Consider the following 14,598-nt stretch of genomic DNA (forward strand, 5'->3'; position numbering starts at 1 on the left):
TAACCAGAATCCTCAGATCAGCTTCAACACCATTTAAAACAGCCCCATACTGAAACACCATTCCTTTTCCTTTTGACACATCCTGTGAAACTAAAGGAGGAGTCTCCAACCGCAGCATTGTTTTTTCCCCAATGGGATCATTCTTCAAATCTGCTAGAGAAACCTTTATTCTTTCTTTTCTAGCAATCTTTTCAGCTCCATCCGCCACCATCAAATATTGACGCATACCATCTAGAACCTCCTTTGCAATTTTTGGTCTTCCTGTAGTTGAATTAATCCCTACTTGATGTTCCTCAATCACACCAAATAAAGGATCTGACTCTTTAATAATCTTCTCCACCACAGTTTGCCCACCCATACTCTTTTGCTTATAAGCTGCACTGTTCATAAGCTTTTCCTCAATCCGAATTGGACATTTTTCTTGCTCGTGAGTTAATCTTTGACAAGTAAAGCATCTCTTTTGCACTCTTTCGAAATCGAAAAGAATGTTTACCGGAACTCCTTTGAAATGCACAATCTTTGATCTTCTCAGAGGTTTAGAAACATCAAACCTTACTTTCACCCGAACAAAATCTTGGTTCTGTGGCCTCACGGGATCAAGGACTACCTCTTTGACTTCGCCAATAAGATCACCTAAGACCGTAATCGCTGGTACCGTGTAGTGATTAACCGGAATGTTCCTTATTTGCACCCATACGAGAATAAACTGGAGATAATCTGGTGGAGGCTTCTCCATCCACCTATCAACCGCAAGAGTCCACTCATTGAACGTATGAACACCCCTATCCAAAATCGCTTCCATCTCCTGCTCATGTTTGAAAATGAATTGGAACTTTTCCTGAGACAAAGCAACACCACGAACTCTTCCTTCTAATTGCCACTTCCTAGGCCTATTTAGAATCAGACTTGACATATTTTGGCAGTCTGGGTTGAGGAAACGACCCATTATACTCAAAACATTCTTTTCACTCGAACAAAACTCTGGCAAATCTGGCATTACGAACGGTTCTTCTTCTTCTTCGTTCAGAGCCAGAGCCATCAGAGCACGATCAATACTCGCAGACATTTCTCACCACACAAACGAGACTATTAACTCCGGATCTGAGAGAAAATGAGCAAATAAAACCCGGCGGCTGTGATGAACCCTAATAACGAAACCTAGAAACACTAAACTCTCACAAAGATTCGCGCAAATAAACCACTTAAAACACTTTTTGTCACTAGATTTACCGAACCGGTTTGGTTTTACTAAAACAAACACTTTGAAAACCAACACTGAAAGACTCTAACTCAGACAGAGAGACTTAAGCCCAAAAGAGGAAAACTAACTTTTTAAAACCTAAAGCTGAAAAAAAAAGGCTTAAATCTTTTTTTTTTGGGTAGGAAAAAAGGCTTAAATCTTTAGTTCCTTTACAAGTGGCGTTGTTTTAGATAAAATAAAATAAAATAAGAGCCAAGTAAGACTTTTGTATTCACTCTCTCTCAAAGATTCCGTCTATAGAATCATTTTCACAATTAGAAATCAAAACCAAACTCATAATAAATCTCACAAACTCTCTTTCTATCTCTATCTCTATCTCTATGGATCGTACCCACCAACCCGAATCTCCGACCCGACCCGGAAACACGGTGGTCCTCTCCATCGATTGTCTAAAAGGAAGCTCCAAAAGCGAAGAATGGAGCGGCGATATGCTTCAAACCGGAGACATAGTGGAAGAGATCCGGATCGGGTCAGGACCCGGTTCGGCTATTTTCAAAGCTCCGTTTAAAGGAGGTAAAGCTTGGCTTCAGAAAGTTCTACACAATTCTTTTAGGAATAAAGAAACTTCAATCGTCGTCAGAGTTCGTCGTGGCTCCGATGATTTCTCCGATCTGTCTGCTTGTATTGTTCCTAATGAATCCGCCGGTAAAAGACAGTATATGCTTAGATCCATTGATGACCCGAATTATACCGTTGGATTCTCGGATCGGACTGAGTCGGATTGTCTCGGTTTGCAAGGTGAGTTAACTCGGTTTGTTAAATATCTTCTTTTTTCGTACTTTGGTTGACTTTTTATGCTTACGTGTTGACTTTTTCGTTTATATTGTATCGTCGTGTTTCGCAGTTGGTGAAAATCAATTAATGCCGATTTTATTAGTAAGGAACGATTTTTTGTTTTTATGCTCAAATTTTACGAATTTGTTGTTAATCAAGAAAAAAACATAGGGTTTAGTTTTACATTTTCATATTAAAATGATGTTTTGAGACTTTTGACATAGAACTATAGAAGGAGCATTGATTTTTGTATCTCGCAAAACATCAATTTATTTGAGTTATATATTATTTGATGATTAATTATAAACGCTTAAACTTTAAACCAAGAATCTTACTGTTTTTATTATTTTTATATATACTGAGAATCGTACTATTTTAAAATGAGAGAATATATATATACAGAAAATAAGAATGTTTTTTGGGATAAAAAATTAGAAAAATAAATGAAATGTGGAGACGCGGGGTATCGATCCCCATACCTCTCGCATGCTAAGCGAGCGCTCTACCATCTGAGCTACATCCCCAATTTGTATGATTGTAGAGTCAAGAGGATCAAGAATGGTAGAGGCATTGGTGAGAGCAAAGCTTCAAGATGGTTATGTTTCATATCCATGGGAAAAACGAATGCAAGAAGCTTTACCAATCTCTGGTTCCAGCAATTTCCTCTCCATTCTTTTTCTTCCCAAAGCTTCTGGTAATTAAACAATGTATTGACATTAATGTTTCATTTAAAATAATCTCTGTGTGTGAATAATATTGATGATTTTTTCGAAAATTTTAGCTTATGGAAGGACAGGTTCTCGGTACAATGACTTGGAAGACACACTTGCTCGTGCTAATGCTTGGCTAAGTTGTTCACAAGCTAATGGTGTTCCCATTGTGTTTATGAATATTCAGACTGAATCTTTGCTCACTAAGGTTAGAGATTTTAGTTTTGTCAGAGATTGGTATTATGTGTAGAGAATTTGAATGTGAAAATGTTGATTGTTTAGATATCGGGAGAAACAGCGTCAGCTACAGTTAATACAACATCGCTTTCGGATCTGTCGAATCTTGCAAATGCGAGTCTCTATGGGTTTGAGGATTATCATGGAGTTGATATCGGTGTGGTGAGAGCGGTTCGGCTTTGGTTTGCTCCTCTCGGTGTTGAGTTCCCACTCGAAATCAAACTCAAAGATGATGATACCAAACTTGGCTTCTCCATTAGCCGCACCGAAGAGGTAAATAAAGGCCACATTGAATTTATATCACTAGGGACTACAAATCAAATCATGTTTTTTCTTTTGTAAAATTTCTAGACATTTTCAACTGGTTGAGACAAATCTACCAGACAAATCATGTTCTTCCGTTTTATGAAGTTATGACTTTTAGATGTTTTCACACATAGGACTTTTGTTTTTTCATGAACTAAGATGTTTTCACACACAATTTTCTCGTTCTGAATTCACACAAAACATTTAAACATTTGGAAACATTTATGGGACAGGGTTTCATTTACGTCTCATCAGTGACGGACCACGAAGACGAGAGTGCACCAGCTGCAAGATCCGGCTTGAGCTCGTTGTACAGAGAAGCAGCCAAGGCATCACGTCGTCTAGTGGTTTCTCGTGTCGGTAACCAGAAGGTATTGCCTTGGATGGTCTCCTCCACAGGAGCAATCCGCTGCTACGACACAGTTTCTCTCAGCCAAAAACTATCACTGCACCGTCACGCCAAAGTCCACATAGGCCTCCACGTCTTCCTCTGGGACTCCTCTGCCACCGCAGATTTCTCCTCGCCGCCCAGGAGTAGCAGCGGTGGGACTCACTTGTTGTTTAGTAACGAGACGCTCGATTCCACGGAGTTTCCACGGTATGGTGAGCGTTTACCACCGCGACAAGTCGGAGACAGACAGGTGATGCCATTGCCGGATGAAGATGTGTTCAGGTTTGAACGCGAAAATGCGGGTAATGCTTCATTTAAGTTCCAAGAGATTCCTTTTACCAACGAGTCTTTGTGATGAAATCTACCTTTGTTTTAATTTCCTTATGTTATATTTGGAATTGGTGTTATATTTTGGGGTGGATATGTTTTGATACGTGCATGTAAATTAATTGGAACACTCAAGGAGATGAACTAAGGGTAAGTTAGTTATATGTATTTCTATATTTAGTTTGCTCCGGTGATCGATGCTTGTTCACTTTCTTTGTAAGGGAAAGTTTTGTTATCTTTAACTCCATAACAATGATTTAACATAGCATAAAAAAAACTCAAGTTTCACAATTCTAAAACATACAAATGTTACTGTTAAGTGTTAACATTGGTAGAAACGTTGGTGTATTATCGGCAAAGCAAAAATAATTGAAATGTTTTGGATTGGTGGCGAGGTTTGAGGCTTAATAGTCAATATATAGTAAAATGACAAAAGGTTATGGGCTCACTATCCATAACTGTGGGCTTATATATTATATTATTTAAAGATTTGCGATTTGGATTTTATTTTTCAACAAATGTCAAGTGTGATCAGTATGCAAGTCAACGTCAACTATTTTTGATAAATTGTAGGGAGAGTTTGCGCATAGGTAAAAATAGAGCAAGTAATTTGCGAATCGGTAAATGTTTTTTTTTGTCTCAAACAATAGAAAAAATACGTAACAAGTGGCCCTCAATTTCCCAATAATAACAAAAAAACCATGTTGATTTTTTTGATATGCTCGTGACAGACGCTTTGACTTTTGGGAGAGAATAAAAATGAACTGACAGACATTAAATGCTCAACACGTGAACTGACTCTTACCAAACTAACAATAATTGTTTGTTTCTCGAATTAGAACAATTTTAACACGCTACAAACATATATTACACGATTTTAATACTTATACACATGTAAACACATAAATAGAGCGTTAAAAGTTATTATAGTGTTAAGCTATTGGATCTATGTATATATGTAAATATATACATATATATAATAGAACATTATTAACATTTATATACAAGTAAACACGTATATAGAGCGTTATTAACATTAAAATACATGTAAGCAAGTATATAGAACGAACGTTATTAACAAGTAAAATACATTTATATACAAGTAAACACGTACATAGAGCGTTATTAACATTAAAATACATGTAAGCACGTATATAGAACGTTATTAATATTTGTATACATATAAACACGTAGATAGAACGTTGTTAACATTTGTGTACATGCATGCATGCTACAAAACCACTCATATTCGTCTAGGAAGAAACAAAAAAAAACTTCGTCGGTTTACTAAGCGCGTGAGGCTAAATATGGAAAGAGGATGGGCTAATGTTAGAATTGTTTTAGACCCCGACAAGATTTTATCAAAAACTAATTTCATCCCAGATCTTTACTTGTGAGCTAATTATCTCTAAATTGTAATAGGTGTATTTTTTTTTTTTTTGGTAACTCAGGTGATCCTAAAGACTTCCTAGGCCCAAAGACTAATCATGGGGCCCGGAGAATTTGTTGAGTTATCATTGGCCACCGGGATTCGAATTTTAACATGGTTGTAATAGGTGTACTTACCAATGAAGGTTTCAATGGTAACAAGAAAAAAATATTCAGCCAGATTCAGCAATTCCGCAGTTACCATTTGCATAAAACTAAATTCAGCTGAATTCAGCCAGATTCAACAGTTTTTCCAACATCAACAGATACATAGTATGTTCATTTCAGATAAAAATTTGGATTATAGCGATTCACAACTCGAATTAAAATATTTATGGCTATTAAAAATTACACATCAAATTTATATTTTAAAATAAGTTAGATCATACAAATACGATATATGAATAATTCATACACATAAAATCATTACCAAAATAGACAAGAGACATATTTATGTTCAGATATCTATAGATAATTTTAGATAATTTTAATAAATTTTAGATACTTAAATATAATTTGCTAAATTTTTGCAAAAATAACTCATACTTATGCTAAAATAATATTTAAATATCAAATTAAAAAAAATTGTTAATCATGCTAATCATATTAAGGATTTAAACTGCTAGAGAACAATGAAAAATCAATAAGATAATCTATACTATATTATCATGTTTATTTTTAAATTAATTTTTCAATAAAACTTTGACAAAACTTTCTATTAATTAATTATATCTTTTTAATAGTTCAAAAATTAGATTTGGAAGAACAACTCAATTTTGCTAAAAAGATATTAATTCTAGTATTTATTTATTGGTATAAGAGTTAATTAGACTATTAGATAATTTTATCTATTTTATTTAGATATTTTTCTTTAGTTATTCTATTAATATTCATAATTATTTGACGATATTTCAGTTAAAGTCTTAATTATTTTGACAGATTCTGCTGAAAAGCACAAAAAATTCAGCTAGATTTAGCAGTTACCATTTGAAAATGTAAAAATTCAGCCAGATTCAGCTTAAAATTACTAAAATTTCAGCCAGATTCAGCAATTCAGCCGGATTCAGCCAGATTCCTCGGTTACCATTTAGACCTTAGAAGATAAATTATTAATTCAAAAACAAACCAAATAAAAGTGAAAAGTAATAAAATATTACAGGGGATATATAATTCTTGTAATTGGACTTTTGAAGTGACAACAAGTTATATCTTTTTTTAAAGCACGCCGAGGATTTTATTATTTTTGTATAAATTTCACATGATGGGTATTGCAAATATTGTCAATTTGTCATGATAAGATTTTTTTAATAAAAATTAAGCTATAATATTGATTGATTACTTGTAACCAATCGACTTTCACCAGAAATGAACATGCGATATCAGCAGGCACCACCTAATAATAAAATAATATAAGTATATAACTACGTTATATTTTCTTTTTCTTGGTATGACTACTATTCACACGCACAAATTATGGGTTTACATAATAGAATTTGTAAAACTAAATAACGACATTAAAAAAAAAAAAAGTATATAATGAGTTGGTTTACTTTCCTGAAAAACTTTTATAAATAAAGTGAGTGACTTAAATTTTTTTTATTAGAACCTTAAACAAAAATTTCAAGATTTTGATTAATACGTTAAAGTAGAAAACCTAGATACAAAAAAAAAACTTCAAAAATCTTTTACTCCTCTTTTTAAATGGGCTCAGTCAAATCTTTAAATCAAGTGGTGTGTAATATATATACAAAATTGATACATTAATATTCCTTTTTTTATCTTGTTTAATTTTTTTTTTTCCATCTAGATTTATTATTAATTGCAAATTATGAGAACTGTTACATAGACGATTCTACAACTGACAATTTCTACCGACCCTTAGTAGATCCACGACAGACTACACTTCATCTTTCATGATCTTGATGAATACCTTTCAATGATCCATGACCTGGCGACACTTCCTTCTCTGCGTAGAATCCTGGCGCACGGCTATAATTGTACATCGCTGGAGATCTTCTGCACACTTGCCTCTATTAATCTGCAAATTTGTTAATAAATCGCAATATCTGGGACTCGAACCCCAGAACTCTTAGTGTAGAAGCATTAATCAACTCTTGGTCAACCAATGTGACAAGAGAGCTTCTACTATCTTTTCCAGTGAGCTGTATAATGAAAAAAGTTAGGTCAGAATGCCGACCACAATTATAAATGAAAATTTTCCAAATATAAAAGCCATGTGAAATCAATATTTTACTCTATTTCTTTATGAAAAGAGAATAAAATAAAATAAAGTTGAGGAGGAAATGCACATCGAGCACATCACTCTAATTTTTTATTTTACAGAAAAGACTTATTAAACACCGTAATAAAAAAAATAAGACATTATTAATATATATGGTTGGTTCGTTCTTATCTTAACTCTGGATTATTTAATTAATCTTCCTTTTTTTTGTGAATTAGATTTGCATTTCTATTAGTTATTGACTCGATGCTTCGTGGTCCCAAATAAAATTGTATTCAAATAATTTTACGATTCATGATTGCTTCCATTTTCTTTAATTTAATTATTTGTGATTTCATCAAATATTTTATAGAGAATGAGAGAAAATTAAATGAATTTTCCATAATGTTATTAGCTACAAAAGCTAGAAAAAAATGTAATGAAAAGAATAGCTAAAAATTGATTTAAATAGATCTACATTATTTCTAATTTAGAAATATAAAAATTTAAGTAATTGCGGCTATGCTATTCAAAAATTTTCACTTTAATAATTCTTCTCAATAAACAGTTTTTTTTTTTTCTCAATAAACAGTTTTATGTCTGGTAATATTTACAGTGACTGTAACGTTCGACTATATGAATCTTTTATTTAATTCAAATTTCCTCCGGCGTTGTTTATCTCAATTAAGGATTATTTTCTTCTCAAACCAAAATCAAAATAAAATTTGCCTTTTAAAAAACTATTGTGTTATTACTCCTGTTTTGAAAAGGGCATAAATTAGTTGCGTAGCTATAATTGTGACGAAGACTTTGGGAAATGTAAAAGGAAAGAAATGAATGTAAAGCAAACCACAAAACAATATTTAGCATTTTAAAAAGGTTTACAAATAAAAAATTAAAAGTAAAAGTAAAAAAAGACCTTTGGGTTCCCACAAATACACGAAACAATATAAAATGGTACTGTAGTAAATAGTACTAACAATCAGATTGGAATTCAGTTCATCAAACTTTTTTATTAACTAGGAGATGATTCGCCTCTTGTAAGTAATCAAGTATGAAGATATATTGTTTTTCACGAAAATATTACGTAGAAACATTGAATTCTGAAAAGTGGTTCACCAAACGAAATATTATTATTTGGCCAGAAGATCTAAAATTTCTAAAGGTAATAAAAAATTATTATTTCTAGAATCAGTTTTCTTATATCTTCTAGACATATTACATATATATATATATATATATATATATATGTTTTTTCAATGGATATAGTGGATGATTGGATGAGTTCTAGCTGTAATTTTTATGCTGTAGAGTTTTTGCTGTATCTGTGTTGGCTGTAACTGTAAGGTTTTTTCTGTAGGTATTTTAATAGTAAAGCATGATTGGTAAAGTTAGTTCAATATTATAGATTTATAATTTAAGTATATGAATTTTAAAAATTTGTAATATATTACATAAGATAACAGATGAAACATATAATAAATAGTAAGTTTCGTATATTCAAAATACGTTAAACAATTTTTGGTGAAGATATATATTAAAATATAAAATTTTATAACAATGAAATGAAATATATATATATATACATACATAATTAATATAATTTTCTGTCAATTTAGTAAAAGTATTGTAAATAGATTATTTTTTATATATTTAAATTATCATGTACACTAGTATGCAGTAAAGAAAAAATTAAATATAGGAGAAGAAAAAATGTCTACATCTCTTAAAGCACAGAAAAATATGTTGTAGAAATTTTAAGAGTTACAGCAAAAAAAACAAAAAAATTATTTTGGGCTGTGAAATTTTTTAGGAAAGCTACAGATTGATTGGTTTAATATTGGAGCATTAAGTTTTTTTTTTGAGCTGTACCATAAAGATACAGCCCAAACAATCACACCCATATTATTTTTTTATATATAAAAAATTAATATTTAGCTTCGGCGAAAGAATTGGTATCTTTAATCTAAGAAAAGATTTAAAATACATCAACACTTTCAAAATAATAGAAAATATATATTATAAAAGCGTCGTCACAATAAATTAAAACGTAAATTAGTAGGGAAAACGGCCAAAATTAACTCTAACTATTTATGTGCGGCTTTTTACAACCCAAACTCTGACTCACTGCATTTATCAATCCAAATCCACAACAAATTCAAATTACAAATCTGAATTATATAACCGGAAGCCAATTTCAACATTTCTGTAAACGGTGTTACTTACTCGTTTAACGATACTGAATCAGCAACACCTTGGCGACCTCGTGGCATGAGCTTGGCAAAACAATGATGTTTTGTCTGTTTTTGGTGTGTTGAGTATAGAGGTAAAACGACGTCGTTTTAATTTAGAGAAAATCTTAAAATTAAGGTTCGTGTTATTCACTCTCGAAACAGAAAGTGAGTGTCAAAAAGAATTGAAGTGCCAAAAACTTGTTCTATTAAACTGTAATTAAGCAATACCGTTACACAAGTGAAAAAACAAGAGTCACAACATATCCAAAGAATAACATCTTCTACTTGAAACTCAAAATAAAAACAAGATGTACTCGGGATCCTATAAGTGAAAACAACCAACAAGTGCAAAATGATGTTGTTTTACTTAGCGAAGATGCTACGTGTCTAAAATGTGTTGTCTGACTAGCAGCGTTTAACGGTCTAGTCACGCCGTCAAGATATATGTTGAATTGGCTAACTATTACATAGTTCAGGGGTTTGCTATTTGAATTTATTGTAGGTTTGGATTGATAAATTCAGAGAATTTAGGTTGGAAAAAAATGGTATGAAAATAGTTATGATATATTTTGGCCGTTTTCCCATAAATTTGTAAAATATTTACTTTAGTGTTTTATTTCTAATTTAGCTAATTAAGCACCTACCAGTTTCCATTTAATTAATATGTTATCCATTTTTTATGCACCAAATTAATTATAAAATTATAGTACTACAATAGTAGTCTGTTTTCATTTAAAACTCGTTGACACACACACACAGTCGACCTGGTGATCCACAAAACTTTTTAACTATTATTTCGTATAGTTTTATAAACATGAGTAAACGTGAACATGTATTAAGAGATTATTCATGTTCGTCCTAGATAAACTTGACCAACACAGCAACACTACATATAACCATCTCTTGACTCGTTACATGATTGAAAATTTCATATTTTTAACCCATCATCGGTCACGTTTATGTCATGTTGTTGTTTCAATGGAAAGAATTGTGCTCTTTGTTTTACATTGAAAAATGAAACAAATGGATAAGTTGGGAGAAGATTTAGATGTTGGTTCTTTTAATTTATTATTAGTTTGATTAATGTATATATGACAATAAGATAATCTATCTAGTTATGCGATTTGATACGTTTTTGTTGGCCCCATGTAATTGTCATTCTTGCCTTTTGCCTTGTTTAAATGTTGGATTTGTTAAATAAATTTAAATTATTTCCATTCTAATTTATTTATTCATTATTTTAGCAGCCTAGTTTTACTTGTCCTTTACTCCAAAGCCCGATTTATTATGTAAGGAAAAAGTATTTGCAGTTGGAAAAATTAAATAAAAGTATTTGCAGTTGGAAATATTAAATATTTATAAATAATATATACGCACGGCAAGAAAATATATTACTATGCCCACCAAAAAAAAATATATTACTACTCCCTCCGTTTCAGTTTAGTTGTCGTTTTAAAATTTAAATTTTGTTTCATAATAGTTGTCGTTTTAGGTTTTCAATGCAAATGTTTGGTGAAAATTCCAGTTTTATCCCTACAGTTTTAATGTTTTGGCCAATGAAATTTTTTATAAAATATATTAATAAGAGCAAAACAGAAAATTTAATGCTTTCTTAATTTGTGTGAAAAAACCTTAAACGACAACTAAAACGAAACGGAGGGAGTATTATTTTTGAAGAGAAATCAATATACACAGGCCATCTTTGTCTGTACAAATATTTTTTTTAATAAGTGAATTTTGTATACCCAGTTACCCACTTTAATTTTGTCTACTATACTATTTCTTATTTTATTAGTTTTTATTAATTAATTCCTTTCCATCGGATTCCAGCTAAAAACACGAATATCTATATATTCCTAGAAAAAAAAAAATAATATATAAATCCAATATGAGTTATAGTATTATACTAACACGCTATTAAAGATTTCCTTTTCACATTATTGTATTTATTCAATATTAAAGGAGTAAAAATGGACAGACATGGAAAAAAGTTACGATGGAAATTAGCTGAAAGCATGAAACAAATTTTACAATAAAACGAAAAAAAAAATCTATTTACAAAAAGATACAATACCATTAATGTCAAGATTTCTAAAAAAAAAAAAAAAAACTTATTACTATATTTTATTTATTCAATCTAAATCACATAGCATAAATAAATCTAATTTCCCTCACTTTCATCTCCAACATTTTCTTATTTCCTTCCTAATTTCCAATCTCTGTTCTAGCAATATATTTTTTCTCCAAAAATAACTCCATATATTTTCAGTTTGATTTTCTTCTTCTAGCTCTTAATTATATTTCTTTGTTTTTCTTTATCTTTAATCTCATCTTTGTTTATCTTTAATCAAAACCCAAAATTTCCATGGGTTCTTGAAAAATTAGAAGAAATAAAGAAAACAAAATAACCAAAAAAGAAAAACGAAGCTAATGGTCTTAGATATGGAGTCTACCGGAGAAGTTGTTAAGTCAACCGCCAGTAACGGCGGCGGTATTACGGTGGTTAGATCCGACGCGCCGTCAGATTTCCACGTAGCTCAAAGATCAGAAAGCTCAAAACAATCTCCCGCCTCCGTCACTCCTCCTCCATCACAACCGTCGTCTCATCACACAGCTCCTCCGCCGCCGCAAATTTCGACTGCGACGACTACGACGGCAGCTATGGAAGGTATCTCCGGTGGACTAATCAAGAAGAAGCGTGGACGGCCAAGGAAGTACGGACCGGACGGGACTGTTGTAGCGTTATCTCCTAAGCCAATTTCATCAGCGCCGGCGCCGTCGCATCTTCCGCCGCCGAGTTCAAACGTCATCGATTTCTCCGCCTCTGAGAAACGTAGCAAAATGAAACCAACAAACACTTTTAACAGAACCAAGTATCATCACCAAGTTGAGAATTTGGGTAATAATTATCTTCTTTGCTCTGTTTTCTCCTCTGTTTCTATTAGTAATTTTTAAGAAGAGTAATAAAAAAAAAAGATAATCTCGTCGGAATCTTGTTTCGTAGACCAATCTGACTCTATTGACAAAAAATAAAAATTGGTGTTTTCTGGGATTATCATTTTCATGCATGCTTTTATTTCAAGTGGGGTCTCTAATTTATAAATTAGATATCTTCTCTGTTTTGTTTCTATGTTTAATTTGTCTATGGTTATGGATGTGTCCTAAAGCTACAAGTATCTACACATATATGTCATGTTGTTAATTGTCACTTCTTAAATCAAACATTAAGCTTAATTTAGTAACAATTTTATAAGTTAAACATGTTGGTCAAAATTAGAGATTTCTATTTTCTACTTGGCTACTTGGTTATAGGGACAGCGAATTCAATAATTAATTTTAGTCTAGATTACAAATTAATTAATAAAAATTCAATATTTGTATTAAGACGTTAAGCTCTTGTGTTGTGTTATGTGTAGGTGAATGGGCTCCTTGCTCCGTCGGTGGTAATTTCACACCGCATGTAATCACAGTCAACGCTGGTGAGGTAAACTCATCGGAACCTTTTTTAGATCCGGTCCTTCTTTTCTATGTTTTACGAGTTTTGAATGATGTGTTTTGGCATAATTAGGATGTAACAATGAAGATAATCTCGTTTTCGCAACAAGGACCTCGTTCTATTTGCGTTCTATCAGCAAATGGTGTTATTTCAAGCGTTACACTTCGTCAGCCTGATTCCTCTGGGGGCACATTGACATACGAAGTATGCGATTCAATTCGTATCGATCGAATTTGGTTGAAAATGTAAGATAAAATATTGATGATTTATGGTGTTAATTTTCAGGGTCGGTTTGAGATATTATCATTGTCCGGGTCATTCATGCCTAATGATTCAGGCGGAACTCGGAGTAGAACTGGAGGAATGAGCGTATCGTTAGCAAGCCCCGACGGACGTGTAGTAGGCGGTGGCCTTGGCGGTTTACTAGTAGCCGCGAGTCCGGTTCAGGTATTTTTAGGATATTTTCCGGTCCAAAAAGCTGCAAGTTTCTTTAACGGGAATATTAAGTTCCGTGTGTTTGAATCAACAGGTGGTTGTAGGAAGTTTTCTAGCTGGCACTGACCAGCAAGATCAGAAACAGAAAAAGAACAAACACGATTTCATGTTGTCCAATCCTACCGCTGCGATTCCTATCTCTAGTGCAGCTGATCACCGGACAATCCATTCGGTCTCGTCTCTTCCGGTCAATAATACATGGCAGACTTCTTTAGCTTCTGATCCAAGAAACAAGCATTCCGATATTAATGTCAATTTAACTTAAAAAGTCCAATCTTTCTCTGTAATTTCTGTTAACAAGTTCGGTTCGGTTGGTTTATCCACATTAGGGTTTTACTAAAATGGTAGTATTATAGGGTTTTAGGGTCTTATTGTTGGTTCCATTGTTGTCACACGTAGGATTATTTCCATCTTTTTATTCGGATTGAATCATCTTGTTTCCTTATTTTTTTGTTAAAGACGGTCATGGTTCCGGTTTTGCATGTCATTGTATCAAACAGGAAATCAATTTATCAGATCGATGTTAGCCGGCTTCGTATGTAATTAATCGGTTCACATCTCTCTCTAAAGCAGAAGAAGAGAGAAAATCTTAATGACTATTGACCAAATATTATACAGTATTATCCTTGTGTTAAACAATTTGAATTCCTTCAATATAGGTTCAATTTTTTTCATGTAAAGGTCGATCAGAGCTTGTACTATACAAGAATGTCCAATT

General features: G+C 32.4%; 2 protein-coding genes and 1 non-coding gene across 4 annotated transcripts; 2 read left to right on the forward strand and 1 right to left on the reverse strand.

Annotated features, from left to right (window-relative positions):
* The first annotated feature begins 1,453 nt into the window (after window positions 1-1,453).
* LOC9310813 lies at window positions 1,454-4,243 on the forward strand. Of its 2 annotated transcripts, XM_021022015.1 has the most exons (5): window positions 1,454-1,999; window positions 2,577-2,729; window positions 2,817-2,953; window positions 3,028-3,255; window positions 3,522-4,243. In XM_021022015.1, exons 1-5 carry the CDS (start codon window positions 1,582-1,584, stop codon window positions 4,032-4,034), a joined length of 1,449 nt encoding a protein of 482 aa, XP_020877674.1. In that variant the 5' UTR covers window positions 1,454-1,581; the 3' UTR covers window positions 4,035-4,243. The 2 variants fall into 2 exon arrangements, with proteins under 2 accessions (XP_020877674.1, XP_020877675.1); XM_021022016.1 differs by lacking the exon at window positions 2,577-2,729.
* TRNAA-AGC lies at window positions 2,487-2,559 on the reverse strand. Its single transcript has one exon. It is a non-coding gene; the product is annotated as a tRNA-Ala (tRNA).
* A 7,790-nt stretch (window positions 4,244-12,033) lies between the features above and the next one.
* LOC9308712 (AT-hook motif nuclear-localized protein 1) lies at window positions 12,034-14,413 on the forward strand. The gene is made up of 5 exons (XM_002872597.2): window positions 12,034-12,788; window positions 13,306-13,373; window positions 13,458-13,589; window positions 13,671-13,832; window positions 13,915-14,413. The coding sequence occupies exons 1-5, from the start codon at window positions 12,320-12,322 to the stop codon at window positions 14,143-14,145; spliced, it is 1,062 nt and encodes a 353-aa protein (XP_002872643.1). The 5' UTR covers window positions 12,034-12,319; the 3' UTR covers window positions 14,146-14,413.
* The last annotated feature ends 185 nt before the right edge of the window (window positions 14,414-14,598 follow it).

The sequence above is a fragment of the Arabidopsis lyrata genome (genome assembly GCF_000004255.2).
Source record: "Arabidopsis lyrata subsp. lyrata unplaced genomic scaffold ARALYscaffold_6, whole genome shotgun sequence".
In the NCBI taxonomy this organism is placed as follows: Eukaryota; Viridiplantae; Streptophyta; class Magnoliopsida; order Brassicales; family Brassicaceae; genus Arabidopsis; species Arabidopsis lyrata.

What these genes read in the sequence shown, in the direction of transcription:
- LOC9310813 (XM_021022015.1), top strand. Translation starts at nt 1,582, where the DNA reads ATGGATCGTACCCACCAACCCGAATCTCCGACCCGACCCGGAAACACG. An exon ending in CTGAATCTTTGCTCACTAAG is followed by an intron (nt 2,954 to 3,027) that starts GTTAGAGATTTT and finishes TTGATTGTTTAG; the next exon opens with ATATCGGGAGAAACAGCGTC. An exon ending in CCATTAGCCGCACCGAAGAG is followed by an intron (nt 3,256 to 3,521) that starts GTAAATAAAGGC and finishes TTTATGGGACAG; the next exon opens with GGTTTCATTTACGTCTCATC.
- LOC9308712 (XM_002872597.2), top strand. Translation starts at nt 12,320, where the DNA reads ATGGTCTTAGATATGGAGTCTACCGGAGAAGTTGTTAAGTCAACCGCC. An exon ending in TCACCAAGTTGAGAATTTGG is followed by an intron (nt 12,789 to 13,305) that starts GTAATAATTATC and finishes TGTTATGTGTAG; the next exon opens with GTGAATGGGCTCCTTGCTCC. An exon ending in TCACAGTCAACGCTGGTGAG is followed by an intron (nt 13,374 to 13,457) that starts GTAAACTCATCG and finishes TGGCATAATTAG; the next exon opens with GATGTAACAATGAAGATAAT.